This window comes from Carassius carassius, chromosome 14 (genome assembly GCF_963082965.1).
Source record: "Carassius carassius chromosome 14, fCarCar2.1, whole genome shotgun sequence".
NCBI classification, from domain to species: domain Eukaryota; kingdom Metazoa; phylum Chordata; class Actinopteri; order Cypriniformes; family Cyprinidae; genus Carassius; species Carassius carassius.
Genome location: NC_081768.1, coordinates 9,053,100 through 9,072,073, shown reverse-complemented (window position 1 = coordinate 9,072,073; position 18,974 = coordinate 9,053,100). Strand labels below are relative to the sequence as shown.

General features: G+C 35.3%; 3 protein-coding genes across 3 annotated transcripts in view; 1 reads left to right on the top strand and 2 right to left on the bottom strand.

Moving 5' to 3' along the window:
- slx4ip (SLX4 interacting protein) overlaps positions 1-4,334 on the bottom strand; it is a 41,975-nt gene extending 37,641 nt beyond the window's left edge. The window contains exons 1-2 of the mRNA XM_059566937.1: positions 4,073-4,334; positions 3,877-3,977 (exon numbers count right to left, since the gene is read on the bottom strand). Of these exons, the coding sequence (XP_059422920.1) occupies positions 3,877-3,951 (75 nt within the window). The 5' untranslated portion in view covers positions 3,952-3,977; positions 4,073-4,334. The remainder of the gene's footprint in view (positions 1-3,876; positions 3,978-4,072) is intronic.
- A 486-nt stretch (positions 4,335-4,820) lies between these two features.
- Positions 4,821-11,233, top strand: mkks (MKKS centrosomal shuttling protein). The gene is given in 8 exon segments (XM_059565485.1): positions 4,821-5,215; positions 5,217-5,334; positions 6,885-7,084; positions 7,086-7,447; positions 9,585-9,742; positions 10,339-10,449; positions 10,834-11,136; positions 11,138-11,233. Coding segments are annotated over 8 exon segments (1,647 nt in total). The 5' UTR covers positions 4,821-4,916.
- Positions 11,234-16,021: 4,788 nt separating this feature from the next.
- On the bottom strand, positions 16,022-18,729 carry srd5a2b (steroid-5-alpha-reductase, alpha polypeptide 2b). The gene is made up of 5 exons (XM_059565484.1): positions 18,293-18,729; positions 17,475-17,638; positions 16,695-16,796; positions 16,408-16,558; positions 16,022-16,278 (listed from the first exon to the last, which is right to left on the bottom strand). Exons 1-5 carry the CDS (start codon positions 18,577-18,579, stop codon positions 16,212-16,214), a joined length of 771 nt encoding a protein of 256 aa, XP_059421467.1. The 5' UTR covers positions 18,580-18,729; the 3' UTR covers positions 16,022-16,211.
- Positions 18,730-18,974: the final 245 nt, after the last annotated feature.

The window sequence follows — 18,974 nt, the reverse complement described above, 5'->3', positions numbered from 1 at the left end:
CTGAAAGATATTGGACATTATCTAAAAAGACAATATGTAAGAATTCTATGACATCCTCCCATGTCTGTTAAGCTACATCCATCTCAGTTTTTCCTCTGCGTTTCAGAAATGACAACATATTTCCTTGCTTTCGATGATAGTAACAGGATGCTCGGAGGTCCAAGTGTGTGGTCCATACCTACCAGGGAAGTCGACCTAGCACATAAACCAGAACCAAGACATCTGTCATACAACCCAGCACTTAACGTTCATACTCAAAAACAAGAACCGCACTCTCCCATCATCTCCTACACCAGATGGGTATAACAGCAGAATGGCGTGGCAGGTCTTGTGTAAATATTCAGTGTCTTCTGAGGCGTTAAGGATGCATGAGTCAACTTACGTGGGAGTATCTTCATCGCCTACAATAACTGCACTTCACAGTGGAAACATGACATCCATCTTAATGTTGCTGTGTCAAGCTTGTCAGGATCTTCAAACAATGACTCTACAAATCACTTACACAAGTGTTTTACCTGTATTTTGTATTAGTGTAGTTGTCATAAAGGAATAGTTTGAAAATAAAAGTCTGCTGAAAATGTACTCACCATCAGGTGAAGAGAAAAAGTGAAAAGTTCATAAGGTTTCAAAAAGTGAAACGTTTCAAAACTGTTCACAAAAAAAATCCATCAATAAGTTATTTTATCTTCTGTACAATGCAAAAAAAGATTTTTTTGCCAAAATATCTCAAAATCAAGAAGGATTTTCTAGACAAGTAATATATATATATATATTGTTTTCAGAAAAAAACAAGTAAAAATTAAGTGATTTGTTACTTGAATCAAGCAAAATAATCTGCCAGTGGGGTAAGATAAATAGTCTTATTTCATACCGAAAACAAGATTATTTTGCTTACACCATTGGCAGATTATTTTGCTTGTTTCAAGCAAAAACTCACTTAATTTTTTTTTTTTTTTCTGAAAACAAGACAATAATTTTTTGTCTAGAAAATCCTTCTTGATTAAATATTTTTTTAATATTTTTGCTTGAAAAACTTGAATTTGAAAAGTATTTTTTTGCCGTGTACAAAATACCAATCAATAATTCATTAAAACGCTTTCTCCAGTGAAAAGGTCCCTCCTCTGTTGTCCTCTCACATCAAAATCCACCAACACTTTTGTTTAGAATTGTTCGGACTGTTTTTGCTTGTAAACGATGCTTGAAATGCACTGTACATTTCACTCCTGATTCACACAAGACAATGGTTTAGGTTTAATGTTAAAAATGTCTTTGAATTTATTACCAAGATGTAGCTTTTCACTTTACAAGATATTAATTGATGGACTGGAATCATGTTGATTAATTATTGTGATGTTTTTTTGAACTGTTTGGACTTTTTTTCTGACGGCACCCATTTTCTGCAGAGGATCCAATGGTGAGTAAGTGAGGTAATGCAAAATTTCTCCAAATCTATTCTGATGAACAAACAAACCCATCTACATGGTGGATTGCCTGAGTGTGAGTATATTTTCATTTTTGGGTGTCTTCATCCTCATCCTGCATTTTATGCAATATAATGACTTTCATTGTGTGGACAAAAAGTTGAAACATTTTTCAAAACTTCTTTTGTGTTCCACTGAAGAAAGAAAGCCATACATGTTTGGAACAACATGATCAGAATTTTCAGGTTTTCAACCTTCTTTGAAATCCCTTTCAGAGGGGATAAAATAAAATATTTTAATATCTAAAATAAAATGACACAGGTCTTCTGTGCCGCTAGAACAATGTATTAGCGCCGAAGCAAAGCTGAGAACTGGGCTAGGTGATGGTATTGTTTGCTTTCCAATTTTAAATGTCTCACTGTGGTCACAGTGTTGGGCATGACAGTTCCTTTCTCAGTGAGAGCAGCATATATAACAGTATCATTATGTGCCGACTGGGAGGGTGAATTTGGTGAGTGGCGCTCTCCCACAATGAAAAACAGAAAGACGGGAGAGAAGATGAGTGAGAAAGACAGAACCAGAGAAATATGCAGCCAAAGTCTGGCACTAAACGCGGATGTGTGTGATCCACAGCAGCGTCCAGGAACTAGAGTTAAAGCCTTCACTATATGAAACATCAACAAAGAAAGAAACCCAGGGCTTTTCAGCGCTTAATAGAAACATCTGACATGCATTAGCACTGACATTCATTCATTTGGCCTGTGGATGAATAGACAGGGCCGGTCCAGAATCTGTGCTGCTGAGAAACACGGAGCAGACATTCAGCTGGATAAATACATGCATGATTATAAAAACGTCCGAATAGGATGCAATGTAACAGAAGGAGACTGAGGTAAGGGAAATAAGTGACGTGACATTCAGCCAAGTATGGTGACCCATACTCAGAATGCATGCTCTGCATTTAACCCATCCGAAGTGCACACACACAGAGCAGTGAACTACACACACACACACACACACACACACACACTGTGAACATACACCCGGAACAGTGGGCAGCCATTTATGCTGCGGCACCCGGGGACCAGTTGGGGGTTTGATGCCTTGCTCAAGGGCACCTAAGTCGTGGTATTGAGGGTGGAGAGAGAACTGTACATGCACTCCCCCCACCCACAATTCCTGCAGCCCGAGACTCGAACTCTTTCGATTGGGAGTCCGACTCTCTTACCATTATTTTATTAAATGTTTTTTTTCATGAACTCTGAAAAAATGCAAACTGAACAAGTAATGAGCACAAACGGACAACAAGAAAAAGTTGGAGCTATGTTCTGTATACATCTACATATTGAATGCATCCAGACAGCTCAATGCTGTTCTACTACCCGAAGCACCTCATTGCTGAAGCGACCACTCCCTCTAGCGTTAGGAAAGTAAAGTACAGGTAGATTTTTTTCAACTGCACGAGATGGTCTTCACTGCAGGCAAGATCCAGGGGGCAAGATTGAATCCGAATCCAAATCCATATACATATCCCTAAACTCTCCATCCCGCTGGATTTGGATGTAACCTCGCCTCCTCGATCTTGTGTACTGCAGTGAGGAGCTACTGAACTGCTCTGAACATCACTTTAAGCCTTGATCTTAAGTCTCCATGCATTTTCTTAAGATTCCTTATAAATACACAAATACATTTTTATAAAGTCCATTTCTGCCACACAAGAAAAAAATCATGCAATCATATCATGGCATAGCGTGTCATGAATTCAAGTCACAATAATGACATAAAAGAGATGAAATTAGGATAAAGTCATAAATATGAAAGAAATCATAATTATGACATAAAGTGGAAATTATGAGACAAAAAGTCTAAATTATGAGACAAAGTAAAAAATTAAAAAAAAAAAAGATTAGATTTAAAATTTGAGATAAAAAGTTATAATATGACATAAAAGTTAATATCATAAAAAGTTAAATATTACAATTATGACAATATATTTGACTTTTTAAGTCATTATTATAACATAAAAGGAATAAAAATAGATAACGTTATCAATAAGACAGCTGTCATATGACAAATCAAAATTATGAAACAAAAAGTAAAAATGCTGAGACAAAAAAATTAATAATAAACATTGATAACATTCAAAATTATTAGATAAAATGTCATAATAATGGCATAAAAGTCAACATGTCATAAAAGAAAGTCTCAAATGATGAGATAAAAAGACGAAAAAGGTTAAGTAAAAGTCGAAATTACTGGATTAAAGTCATAACCAATGACATAAAAATCAATGGCATCCTACTTATGTCTTTTTATGTCAAAGTTATGATTTACCAAACCGGAAATGGCCTGGCATATTTAATATTCACAATTAAAAACAATGTCAACACAAAATACTACAGCAATGGCCACGTTTCTATAATCAACAGAAAAATAAATAAATATGTCCACGTACCTTGACTACAAATTTAGAAGTCTGCATTCTGATGAAACACTGCAAAATTTCGAAGAAAATGCGCTGAACATTCATCAACAAAAATATTCACAATTTAATGACTTTAGAGAAACCCAGAAATATTTGTTATTGCTGAAAACAGTAACATGTGCATAAAGTAATGATGATGCCCAAATCCCTGGCGTGAAATACTCACGTGTTCGTGACAGATGCAGTTGGACTGAAGTTGTAGAAAATCAAAACACAATGTAGGAAGGGATGGTAAAATAACGCTCACGGATGTTCTTATGATATTCCCGGGTTGTATAGATATAATTGACAATATACATTCTACATTTAATTAAAACGACTCGAGCATAACAATAGTAACTATGAAAGACGCTTTAATATTTTCTCCCGCCGATGGTTTGAAACTTGCCCTGTCACGTTAGGACCCCGGAGCGTGCAGTTGTCACGGAGACGCAGTCGGATGTAGGAGGCTGTATACTTTGCCAGACGGCTGCGTTCGTTATTATTTATTTTACTGTCTATAGTTATTCCACGTAAATTGCGAAACATCCGTGACAATATATAGCTAAACAAAATTAAAGTCACGTATTCGATTTATAATATAAGCGATTTAAAATCCAATAAGTGTTTTATAGGTTTCTGTTGTTAAATTCTTTATAACTGGCATGTTTTGGTCAGCATATGAGAGCATGTGGTCAAGACGTAAACGCATGTGTCAAGACAGTCTGCTTTGCTCTTACCGTTAGGTTTTAAGTTTCTAGTGTTTTTCTTAAGTAAAAAAATGCATGGTGATCAGTTAGAAGAGATACAGCATTTCCTTTATTCTTTTCTGTACATTTTACCTTTAAAATTTTGATGTTGATTTAAAAAAAAAAAGGATTGTGTTGTTATGCCTCCCTATTGAGCAATCAATAAATAAAATCATCTATTATATTGTACTATTAAACATGATCTATTAATCTCTGGTTATTAAAAAGTAACTGACCTATATCATTAACCGTCAGTAAATTTCTCTGAGGTGAAACCACAGTATGTCTCGCATTTGTAAGAAGGAACCTGCTGTGTGCTCAGATGAACCACTTTCCAACAGTAACATCTGCCAAAAGATGGCTCTTTTGAGAAATATACTCAGTACTGCCTACGGACCTACTGGCAGACTGAAACAAATACACAACAATGTTGGAGGCTACATCTTAACAACTTCAACCTCTACAGCCCTGCTCAAGTGAGTGGATAAGTCTGAGCCGCTTCTCAAAATGATCTCAACTGCTGTTCAACATCACACCACACAGTACAATGACTCTGGGCTGTTTATGGGGATTCTGATGCTTAGAAAATACACAAAAATATAACCTCAGGACATTTGCAGCAGCCAAGGTTTACAAACACATTGTGGAAGAATGTAACACATATCTTAAAGGAGACTCTTGTGGTTGTAAGCAGAGGTGGGTAGAGTACCCAAAAACTGTACTCAAGTAAAAGTAAAAGTACTTCTAGAAATATTTACTCAAGTAAAAGTAAAAGTACTAGTCTTGAATAGTTACTTGAGTAAAAGTAAAAGAGTATCGGATAAAAAATCTACTCAAGTAGTTAGTTACTAGTTACTTTGGGTCATATATACTGAGCCTATTTTTATTTAGATATATAGATAAAATGTATGTAATGTATGTGTGCGTGTATAAATGTATATATTTCATCAGCCTTTACTCCAATTTATGTAATTTATTATAAAACCCTGTCTGTTTACTTAAGTAACAGATATAGGTGTCATGCCATAACATATTTTTAATACAACTGACTTTATATTAAATGTGAATTTAACATTGAAAGTTAATGTGATATAAATATTGCTACTAATCTTTCATTGTTCAGAAAGAGAGCAAATAACATTTACATTATTAGATAATTTTCACTGACAGTCTAGATTTCAATCACTCTCAGAAACTCCCATTAAAATCACTGAAACTGTTAACACTGTGAAATCAATATCTTAATTATAGATTCGTACACACATCTGCACTTTGTTGTTTCTGACGAGAGAATTCGCCAGAAAGAGGTATTCAGTCAGTGAGCGAGTGGAGGAAGCACCGGTATTTTAGCGATGACTCATCAGAACGCCTCTGATTGGCCAATGCTTTAATAAGCTCAAAAGAATCATGTGTGATTGGTTATAATGCGTAGCGCTGTATAAACGCATCTATCTCTGGCTAAGCGCCAGCAAGCAATCACAGATCTGAATTTAGCAGCTGATGATATGACTTGCTGAACGTACTCACGCCGGTGTGATTGTATTAAAATTAATAAAATCTTAATCGGCTATTTTTTGTCTTTTGGAAGCTGCATTCAACTTGACTCCCCTCTGTTATAAGCCACACACGTACAACAAACTAATGTCACAGTGGTATCGTGTACTGTAATCGAATGTAGCCCAAGTTATTATATTACCTGTTAAACAGTAGACAGCACACGCGGTGTTCATCTAATAAGGATCTCCATCGCTAGCAAATAATAGCCTTTGCAGATTTCAATTCAGTGCAGTTCCAGCCACGTTTTCAACGCTGCTGATGTTCTTAAACGTTACAACTCTGAGTGAACCACTTCAGATGCTCAGCGCGTGCGGCAGGGAACTGAACGACTCATTCAAACTGATTCATGAACCAATTCACTCGTTTGCCAATTGGTTTGATCAAGCCTTTGAACAGAATTGACTCAAAAGAATGAATCATTCGCGAATGGGCATCGCTCATTGCCCAGAGAAAAGTAGACGGCGCGTTTGGAATAAACGGAAGCATTTATAACATTAAGATAAAGTAACGAGAGGAGCGTCGCCCACAGTAACGGAGTAAAAGTAGAGATTTTTCCCCAAAAATTTACTCAAGTAAGAGTATAAAGTACCCATCTTTAAATATACTCCGAAAAGTATTAGTTACCCCAAATAATTACTCAAGTAAATGTAACGAAGTAAATGTAACTCGTTACTTCCCACCTCTGGTTGTAAGGTGCCAGTAGACTTCACCAGCTATGATTCACTCATTGCACTGGCCCACAGCATGATCACCAGCAAACCAGCCTGTATGTTGAATAGCAAGGAAACGCAGCATATCAGTTCACTGATCGTACAGGTCTTCCTGTATTCCATCCCTTGCAACTCTTCCGGTGTGACCTGCTTTGGAAGGACAGTCACCATCGGCACTGAGGGCTGTGAGCGATTCTTCTGTTTTCACAGGACTGCTGGTGGATGTCCCTGAAATGCTTCAGACTGTGGATCTTAAGAGACTGGGATCTGGTCCATTTAAGGTAGTGGTTTTCAACGTATCACTGTCAGGTGATATTTCTGATCTTGAAGATGTTGTTTTAGAGATCCATAGGGGAGTGGACACAGAGCGTGATCTCCTTCAGCAGCTCCTGAAGATTGGGGAACAAGTTGTTAAGGACAAAGTGAGATTATTTGCATGCCAAAAAGTAGTGCATCCTATTCTGCAGGACTACTTAAGGAAACATGGAGTGGCCGTGATCGAGAGGCTTGGACTTGCTCTGATCGAACCATTTGTCCAGATATCAGGTAAATGTTTAACATCAATAAGGAATATTTATAGAGTTGAACATGAATTTATTGTTGTTATATGGAGTTTAACATAGGTCTAACAGCAGTTACTGGTGTGATTTTGGCCCATTTTTTCACACAGTCTTCAAATCTTGAAGGTTCTATGGGCCTCTTCTATGAACACTGATCTGTAGTTCTTTCCATAGATTTTATGTTGGATTCAAGTCAGGTGATTGGCTGGGCCATTCTAGCAGCTTTACTTTCTTTCTCTAAAATCAGATGAGTGTTTCCTTGACTGTACGTTTGGGATCATTGTCTTGCTGGAATGTCCACCCTTGTTTCATCATCCTGGTTGATGGGAGCAGATTTTTATCAAGAATGTCTCGCTACATTTTTCCATTCATCCTTCCTTCAATTATATGAATTTTGCCAGTGCTACACCATGATGTTTTCTGGGTGATATGTAGTGCCCTCTGACCTCCAAACATGGTGTGTATCATGGCATCCAACGAGTCAAATTTTTGTCTCATCTGACCAGACTATATTCTCCCAATATTTCACAGGCTTGTCTAAATGTTGTACAGCAAACTTTAAACGAGCTTCAAATATAGTTTTTCTTCAGCAATAGAGTCTTGCATGGAGAGTGTGCATACAGGCCATAGTGATTGAGTACATTACTTATTGTAATTATTATTTTCTTTGAAACAATTGTACATGCTAATTTCAGGTCTTTCTGAAGCCCTTCAAAAGTGATCCTTGGCTCTTGGACAACTCTTCTGATAATTATTTTCTCTCCTCTGTCAGAAATCTTGTGAGGAGCACCTGGTCATGACCGGTTTATGGTGAAATTGTGTTCTTTCCACTTCTGGATTATGGTCGCAACAGTGCTCACTAGAACATTCAGAAATATAGAAATTCTTCTGTAACCAATGCCATCAGCATATTTTGCAACAATAAGGTTTCTTCAATCAATTAAATGTTACTTGTGTGACACATTGGTCATGAGACACCTTTTTATTTGTAATCAGCTGGGACTGAACCAACTAAAATAATTTCCATTGAATAAGGGCAGGATTGCTTTCTAATTACTGATAGAGTTCAGCTGGTGTCTTGGATTTCCATGCCTTTTTGCACCTCCCTTTCTTCTTGTGCTCAATACTTTTTCTTTATTACACAGAACTTAATTTCAGACCTTTGTTTTTTTTTTGCTTTCCTTGTACAGTATGTATGGATCACTTGGATTGTTATTGACATCTGGTGAAAATTTCATGTTAACAGCCCTTTTAGAAATAAATTTACTGATAAAATGTTGATGTGTTCAATACTTATTTTACCCTTTGTTTGTAATTAAAAAAATACCTATTTAAATTATAACCATTTAAATAAAAATAATAACGGTAGAATTTCAACATTTTATACATAAAAATACAATTATTTTTGTCAGGGAAAATGCTGGCAGGAAAAATCTAAACTACAAAAAATATATAAATTGTTATTACTTTTTCAGTTAAGACACATTAAATTGTCAAATCAAAAGTGATAGTTAAAAACTAAACACATTTATAGTGTTACAAATGATTCCTATTTCAAGTAAATTCTCTTATTTGTAAATTTTTTTAAGTGTTTTACGATTTTCACAGAAAATATTAACCAGCACAACTGTTTCCACATTGATAATAAGAAATGTTTAAATAAAAAAAAAAAAATGATAATACTGAAAAAGTAGCAGCAAATCAGCATATTAGAATAATTTCTGAAAGATGATGTAACACTGAAGACTGGAGTAATGATGTTGAAAAGCTTTGCCATCAAAGGGATAAATTATATTTAAAATATATTTTAAATTGTAATGCTATTTCACAATATTACTGTTTTTACTGTGTCTTTGTTGACCCCAATATTTGAATGGTATGTATGTATCTCATTTGTAAGTCGCTTTTGATAAAAGGGTCTGCCAAATGACTAAATCTAATGTATATTGTCTGTATGCATGTACTTATGATTGTTATTTATTTAAACCCACGCCTTTTTTGATTATTATGTAACATCATAATATACAGTATAACACCATAGATACAATAGAACTGAAAAACATGACAGGCTACATTCATAGAGGTTTCATTTTGGCTCTGTGTTTAATATTTCAGGTGCTCAGGCTGTCGCTTCCCGGCGGAAGCTTACGGGATTGTTAAAGGATTCTGTTTCCAGTCATGTGGATCCAGAGAGCTGCTCCAGCTCCTTCCTTCTAAAGATGCTGCTGTTAGCACCATGGTTCTTTCCCACAGAAATGAAACTACGCTGGAAGAACTGAAAGTTTGTTAAATGTTAAGTTAGAGATGTTTATGTGTTAATTCACTCATTTTAATTATTTTCATTTAAATGCAAAAATGTAATAGTCTATATATTGATTAATTCAAACAAACAATTTGAAGTAATTCACCAAAATGAAGCTTAACAACTCTAATGGCATTTTGCTTCTAAAGTTTAAAACATCTGTTTTAATGCTTTTATACTCGAGTCATGAGACAAGGAAGAATCTAGACTAATGATAGTCTTTAGGAAATTTAATGGCCAAATAAAAGCTGCATTAAAATCATCGGAATATTCACAATGCTTATTTTTATATCGACAGTAAAATCAGCTCAGATAACTTGTGAATGTGCAATGTATTGCCCCGCTCTATTATTAATTCCTGTTTGTGCTGTCTTTGCACTCATTCTATTGAGTTTATTTTGGGTGCATTCTTCCTTCTCTGTTAGATCTCCAAACTATTTATTTAGTTTCTTGAATTTTTAAGTTCCAATTTTCCAAATGACTTTTTCCAGATTTACTGGATTCCATTTCTTCATTTATATACTGCATTAATTCCCTCTTTCACTTCTCTCGTATGATGAACATTTGTTGGACAGATGACATGCCAAAGGGCAGAACATGTGTTGCGACTGACTCTGAGGGAGCCCTACACCCTGCTTGGAGGATTCTGCACAGAGACACTGCTGGCCACCCACATCAAACACATGGTATTATATTCCACTGAGTTAAACGTCACATTCAATTGTATTTCTACAGTATTGATTATACTGTAAAGCTCCTCTTGTCCGAATTTTATGAAAAGATTCATGCATTATGCATTGCTTTTTCAGAGTTATTAACTGTGGAATTTATTTTCAAGGCTTACCAACCGCCACATTTCTACCTGACTAGATTTTTAAACCTTTCTAGTTTGCATGGGGAGGCTATGACCAAAGAAATCATTTTAACATAAAAATGCACGTCATTGGTGTACCTGTAATTTCTGCTATATATATATATATATATAGCAGAAATTACAGGTACACCAATATATTGTCAATATATTGATAACAATATATTGTATTATATATATATTGTCACTTACTTCACATAATCAGTCCAAAGCCGCAACAACAGCTGCAGCTCTGTGCGTCCCTCAGTCTGAGGTTCTCATGGCAGTCGAGGCATTCTGCAACTCTCTGCAATTTGTGGCTCTTTCCTTAGTGCATGATGGACAGGGCTGTCTCATTGACCTGATATATGCACATCGCTGAGTCCCAGATATATTCTCCAAAACCTGTGGCTGTGGCCTGGTGGAGGACAGATCCAACCTGAAGAAGACCCTTCTAAATACAGTTTACCACTCTTTCTCCTCTGTTTCCCTGGAAAACACTGACAATCAGCCCAGAATATTAAGATTCATTTTCTGCCAAGGTTAACGCTTTGAATGTGGCAGTCGAGATGGCTAATTTTGTTTTTGATGTAAAATATATAATTAAGGATAACAATTGAATTTGATGAATGAAGTGCTCTGTTCAATAATTTTAGAAATGACCTTTTCTTTAATGTGGCAACATACATGTTAAATATTACTTACATTAATCTACCAAAACCAAAATATGAGGAACACAGTGAGTTGGATACTGTCTCATTTCTTATGATGCGTATATGATGCAGGTACATTTGATGCAGGTACATAGGTACATTTTCTCAATTCACCTGTATTTGAAAAGTGTGACAAAATGTTAATTTTGAATCCTCCCTGAATCATCTTCATTGTGCCGTGTGCCTTTGAGAAAGGCACTTATCTCCAGGTATTGTAGCTCCGAGGCTAATGTTCCTGTAATTAGTGTACCGTAAGGATAAAAACATCTGCTAAATTGCCACATAGAAGAATCTACTCTGAAGGAAATTATATATTGTAAAATAGAAGAATGGTTGTGTACAATGTGTAGTCCTTAATCCATCCAGTATGTTAACATTCCTACTGTTAATTTGGCTATTAAAGTATCATATTTTCGCTCCATCGGTAAAATGTTCAGTTCACTTTAAATACACGTGCTATCGGTAATGTTATGTTCATTGCAAATCAAACGTGTCTCCGGTTCGTTAACCTCTTCTGACGGATTCGGTTCGAGTAAATCACTCAGGTTTTATGAACCTTTTCCACTGATTCAAATCAAAAAAACGATCCGTTCACAAATCGGAAATCAGCGGTTTTTATCATAAGAGTATTATTAAGGAATTTATCACAGATTTGTCCACGATGGAGTTCTAAGGAGAGGTCTTTGCACGCTGTATGAATTCCTGCAAATGTTTTCGCCTTTTGTGTTGCCATTGACGGCAGTGGTACAGCTCTTCCTGCTTTTTTCAAGTACTCCTCGCTGCAGACTGTAGCGCGGCGACGTCACGTATGTACGTCACGTCACGTATGTACGTGACGTGTGTTTACCGCGCATGCGCAGTAACGTATATGTATTTACCGTAAATACGATTGTGCGCCGTACGCGCCGTACTGACTGTCATTAAAGCGCATATCCAGGTTCATTCACTTCCGGATGTTTGTTAGGTATGGTGGATATGAGATATTACTTTTGTTTTCTTAGAAATTTGCGTTTAAATTGCTTTTAATTGTAAGAATGCTTTGGTCATAATCATAAAGAGTGTCATTGCAAATGTGTGCGATTTCAAACACTTATGACATGTTTTATGATATAGTATTCGAATGCTGGTCTTTCAAAGTCTTATTTCGCCTAAAATGAACCATTAAAGATGTCTTAAAATAGAGCAGAAAGACTTTATTAATGTTAGTAAAGCCATTCCCTTATGAAACAAACATATATTGCAGTATATTGGAAAATATCATGTAATATATTAGGCATATATTCTTATATATGGGATTTAATATTTATTTTTCCAATATATTGCAATATATTGAAAGCGGCAATCATTTGTATATTTTGCAATATATTATATGTTATATGTATCATCAATATATTATTCAATGTATTCAAATATATAATATATTAGAAAATAAAAAGGGAAAATAATATATTACAATATATCACAATATGTTTTAAGAAATATATTGGTAAATATATTTTCCTTTCGTAAGGGTTGATAGTTGCAGCATGCATTGCAAAATCAAAGATTAACATTATCAAAGATTAATAGATACTGTAACACATGTATTGTTCATTGTTAGTTCATGTTAATTAATACATTAACTAGTGTTTACCAATGACACCTTATTGTAAAGTGTTACCTCTTAAACTGACCTTCATATGTCTTAATATGACTTTTTGGGGTTATTGTCAGTGAGAAGAAATTCAGAGAAGTGACCCCACTTCATGTGGCTAGAGTACTGTAATTATCTGTTTTTCTTTCTCTGACAGACTGTATAGCCCTCAACTGTAAAATTTTCAAATTGAAAAAAACTTCAAACTTTCAGGCCATGCTTTCTCAAGCCAAGCCAACCTAAATTTTGACTTGAGAAAATTTATTAATTTAGTTGATGTTAATGCTGGTTATAATTTAATCTCTTAGGTAGTTTACAGACAAAGCAAATAACACTTTTTCTAACACCATGCTATAATATATTTAAAAATACATTTAAAATATTTTCCTTGTATGGCTCTTCTGCCTTTCTTCAAAATGATTTAATTTTGCTTAAGTATTGTTTGTTCTTTTATGCAAATTAGGTGTCGTGAACTGGAGTGCATTGTCTGAACAATACAACCAGAGTGTCCGGGCGTCCGGGCGTCATGTTCTCTGACCCAGTGCCTCCGGTGCAGTGAGATATTTAAAGACTGTCCACCTGTGTGTGAGGAGTCGCAGGAGGAGAGTCCTGTGTGGGTTTTATCCATTCAAAGAATTTGAGGGCTACTGAGGGCTACTGCTTGACTTATTGTTTTATCAGTGATGGAGGTGAATTTCAGATTTTTTTTTCTTGTGTCATATCTATAGTCTTAATCTATATTTGTATATACAATTATATTTTCTGTTTTGTTCTTTGAAATAAATAAAAAAAGATCACTGTCATCAGTTTGGTTTTTTTGGAGGCACCTTGCATAAAATGGGATGCAGACACTGAAAATATACTGTATGTAGTCAACTGAACTTAAAACTACTTTAGTGGCTTAAATGTTTCACATGCAGAATTGCCAAAGCAAAAGAAAAATGTCCAAATGTATAGTTAAAAAATAGATAAACAAGAACCATAGCAAAAGAAAGATTAAAATAAGAAAGGCAGTGGTTTACACTTAGAGCAAATGGCTATAGATTCTATTTATACTATGTTAAAATAGCAGGATTTTCTGCTATTTATATTACTTATTGCAAATAGTGCCAATTATTTGCACATCAGTATTGTAGTACATTATAAAACAGTATGCAATAATGAGTGTAAATTATAATTTAAATTCAAATTATTAAATGGATGCCAGCATATTAGGACAATGAAGCCCTCCCTCAAAACTGTTTGATTATTTCCTTCGTTTTTATTTAAAATAAATGTTTTTCTGATGGGATTTGAAATTTGAAAAGGTAGGGGAAAAAAGGCAGATTCGGACCGGATCGATTGCATCAAATTGTGAACAACACACGTTTTACCATCTGCTCTATTAGAGCCGACGACTGTACTTTATCTGTTTTAATTTTGACTAGCTCAATAAGAAATATAAGGTGCCATTAAAGTGTAATATTACAATATACACAGTGAAGTAAAGTCCAACAGAATGTTAATATATTGTAAGATACTACACAGATATTACAGAATAAACTTTAATTCCGTATAATTTTACCTCAGATGAAACATGGTTAAACATGGTTGTTTTTCCCGTCTTTTTTACACCTTAATGTTCTTTAATACTTTAACATTTTACATTTCAGTTTTCTTTTAAGTATGCGCATCGTTTTAATGCACGCACGACCCGAAAACAACTAACGTCATCACGCAATGCAAATTACAAGCGCATGCGCGGTAAACACATACGTGACGTACATACGGGACGTACGTACGTGACGTCACCGCGCTACAGTCTGCAGCGAAGGGTGTCTCTCGCTTTTTTACAGCTTTTGGTAGTGCACTTTCTGATGGCACCGGCTTTGTTTTTCACAAACTTTGCTTCTCCAGAAAGTCTACCGACACACCTTTATGCTTTATGAAACAAAATTAGTAATTTATATTTTATCTTTTTTTATGAAAAAGATTATCTTAAAACCATTTATTAAAGCTTTTTATTTTTTTATTTTTAATATGAAGTGAAATGCTGCATTTTTAGCATCACCACAATTTAATAGCAAATTTCTGATTAGTAGGCTATTTTCACTGTAAACCAAAAAGATACTCCCAACCCCAGCATGTTGTGACAAACTGGTTAAAAATGCTCATGTTGTAACAGCCCCACATAGTAACAATGTTTACACCTTTTGGACAAATCAGCCTACTAGTATAGTTCTGTCTGCATATTAAGCTGCAATACGAGAAAGTATTTTAATGTGAGACACTGCAGGCAAAAACGCTGTTTTTTCAAGCACCTGTCAATTTTGAGATTTTGGGCTTTTTGGTTTTTCATAAAGTGCTTTTTCAAACTAGTGGAAGGAAAACATCCAAAAGACACTGTTAAGTGTTTCTTTTATAGCACTTTATCTGTTTGTGTCAATAGATTTCAATTACAATACATATTTTAAAGGCCGTTTTCTCAAAATGAGTTTTTTCTTCAACACTGAGCCATAAATCTCCACTTCAGTAGCACTTACACACACCAAACTTGACATTTTTATTCCTGTCTATATTCTGAAGGTTTTTACAGAGGGATTTGTTCATATATATTTTCCTTGATTATATACAACATTTTATTCCCCCCAAAATTGTGAAAATATATTGTTTTCTGGCTGTTCAAAGTATTTTCTGAATTATGGAGTGACAAAAAAAGATAACCAGAATTCCCTCTGTAAAAACATTTGACTCTAATATGTCAAAAAAATTAAACAAAAAATTTGAAACTGACTTCATCTAGTGTTCAGATTTTTGTACTAGCAAATTAGCACATATTTCATTAAATAATGCCTCTTTTGTATATTTAAACATAACATTTTTGAAAACTTGTAATACAAAAAATGTTTGTAATAATCAATGTAATCAATCAACTGGGTAAGTAAGGTGATAACTATTAGTTGTTTTTTTGCCCTATTCACCTGCAGTGTCTCGCCTTAAAAATTACACACAGTTAATACACTAACTTCTGCAATAACACACTGTACAAATGATTTAAAAAAAAAAGCTAAGCTGTAGTAAAGTGTTCTGTTGTGAAAGTTGTCACAATCAAACAATCTAGTAGCATGCTTAAGACATAAATTGTAGAATATTTCCTACATACAGCATGCTAAATCAGGCAATGAAAACAAACCAAAAGTACAGGTGTACATCGTAGCAACTGAGAAGATTAATTCTTTCCCTCTTTCAGAACAGAACTCCATTTATGGCTCTTTAGAAGATGAAGGGTATAAGAGATTTTCTTGATCTTGGAAAATCTTCAAACTTCTCATTATAGAACCTGGAAAACATTAGAGAAACTACATATATTACTACCACTTTTTCAGTGCATCACTGCATTGTTCTCTCAGAACCCAGTTTACTGAATTAATGATATACCAGATGAAAAATTTAGTAAGTTTTAGTTTACCTGTGATGGTGATAGGCTCTCGGTCCTATGAAGCAAATTGTGAAAAAAGCAAAGGCAAATGTGGGTAAAGACCGGGTAGCAACAGCGTAGCCCAGCCACTCCACAATCTCCCCAAAGAAATTTGCTCCAGACACATACTCAAACAAACCGCCTGCAGTTAAAATAAACACATAAATCAGCTCAGCATTTATTCAGTGCAGCTTATTGCAGTTTGCTTACAGAGACTGAGATAAAGACAATAAATGATGAGTGCTGCTAACATTAAAAAGACCCTGAATTATCTCTACCTCTCGGGATTTTATAGGAAATTTCTCCAGGTTTTCTCAGGTTGCGAAGAATGTGGTCACTGTGAATATTGATTCCCATTCCTGTGAAAAATATTATCAGACCTAGAAAAATATATATTTAAAAATAATTATATAAACATGTACAAATTTGTACTAAGCAGTTCCTCTAAAGATATTTGCTCCAAATAATAAGCTCCAATACTCTACACTTAAAAAAAAAAAGAATTAGAACTGTTCACCGTAAGTTCCAAAAATTATTCTATGAAGTTACTGCAAAAACCCACTTTTGGAACCTTTATTTAAGTGCAGCTATTCAGCATTAACATTATATTTTTTCTTTTTCTTTTTTTTTATTGAATACATTCTAAAATATATAAGAAAGGCTGAGCAAAATTCAAAATTTAAGAATTATCTCCTTTTCAATTCCAAAGTTGGACTTTGAAATGAACTGGTCAACAAATGTAATGAATTTCATTAGTCCAACAAAATATTTGTATTCAGTTTATGCATATTTATTCCCTATGTAGAATTGATTTAATCTAAATTTTATTCTATATTTTTCTCTTTGATGGTAGTAAAAAGGTCAGTACTGTTATAACAATTAACACAGCCATACTAACAGATTTTATGAGATAAACAGCAGTACTAAAGTATGAATATATCTGTTCATATCAATTTATTTCTACTTAAATACAAATGCAACTGACAATTAAACACCTCAATTAAATCCAATTTTCATTACCCTGAATTATATGAATTCTTTCAGTAAACAAGTTTTACCGGCTAGTAAACAGGCCTCAGAAAACCATGTATTGTGATATGTAGCACAGTGCAGCAGATAGTGTGCCTGCAGGAAGCCATTAATAGAGCAAAACACCATCCCTAACAGCATGATGTTAAGCGGATACGGTCGCCCTTTGGTCAGCAGGGAATAGATGCAGCTCCTGGAAACCAGAATGTTGATACATATCAAATACCATCTCTTGGTCATCTGCCCAAAGTACATTACACTTCCACTGTTATTAGGCCTATGTGTCTTTGTAATTCAACACCTGTTCCAAAACATGCTTTGTTTTTTCCAGATCATGCTTCAGAGCATGCTTATTCAAACATTCTTACTTTATTCACCTGCTTCCGGCCCGGTTATGTGTAATTACTCAACTGAAATATTAATAAAATTATGCTGTTATATTTATGCAGCCTTGATTAAATGTCAGCAGAGCAGGATTGTCTAAAGAAACAGGAATCTAGAATATTCCACCCAGTGCGTTTCCTTTTGTCTTCGGATTAAGGGTATTTTTTTCCACGCTTGTTCTGGGTGAGCTAGAGAACACATCCAGGTTTGTGAAACGGAGTAGCTGAACTTGGGTTCACTGCTTACTAAATAAACAAGCACTGTAAATGGTAACAAAAACGCTGTGATATCATGCCAGTGTCATTATTAAGTGGCTATGATCTATTTTCTCTCGCCTGTTTGCATTTTATACTAGTGAGCTTTCATTTTAAGATGTTCAATTACCATATTATTAAGTGTTTAATAACAATTTGAATTATTTTTCAGCTCCACCAACAATCTTTCCATCATTCACATGACTTACCTCTGGAAGTAGTGCAGGCAGAAGGTCCAGAGCATCAGATGTCTTCCAGTGCCATTGTTTTCATCCGTGGTCAACATCAAAATCAGGGGCACCAGCAGAGCGGGAAGCTCCTGGAGGAACCAGGCGAGCCTTGCAGGCACCACCATGGAGCTGCCCGAGGTGTCCAAGTAGCGGCCATAGGCAGCGTGAGACTTCATGAGATATATAAAGTGCATTACCCCACCCAAGATCATCGCCAAGCTCAGGCCCCGCACGAGGAGCTCCTGACATTGCATGGAGATCGACATTCTGTCCAGTTCCAGACCAGGTTTGGGTGAGCTTAATGCTGTATCTCCCCTCTTAACCCCTCACCAGAGAGCAGCTCCTCCCCAAAAGCAGAGGGAGAGCCGAATCCTGACCATGATACAGCTTACCCCCTGCTGAAATGTGAGAATGCCTTTTTCAAAGAGATCTCCCTTTTCACATATTGAGAGATTGTTTTTTTTCCCCACTAATGCACTGGTGGGGAGCTTCAGCTTCCATAAGACAAATAGGTCTAAAAACACAAGCATGTCTGTTTTTTGTGCATCTCGGCGAGCCGTGGTTTTTTTTGCCACCTAAGGAGCGTGCCGATGTTTACCTGCTTGATTCAGTGAATTTATGTTCGGAAAGGTAAACAGATAAATTAGTTTCTCAGTATTTT

Bases quoted from the DNA above. Each gene is read 5' to 3' on its own strand.
- srd5a2b (XM_059565484.1), bottom strand. From the start codon at position 18,579: ATGTCGATCTCCATGCAATGTCAGGAGCTCCTCGTGCGGGGCCTGAGC. The intron at 17,639-18,292 runs GTAAGTCATGTG...TCTGGTTTCCAG, and splicing joins TGCCTGCACTACTTCCAGAG to GAGCTGCATCTATTCCCTGC. The intron at 16,797-17,474 runs GTAAAACTTGTT...ATATTTTTCTAG, and splicing joins TGAGGCCTGTTTACTAGCCG to GTCTGATAATATTTTTCACA.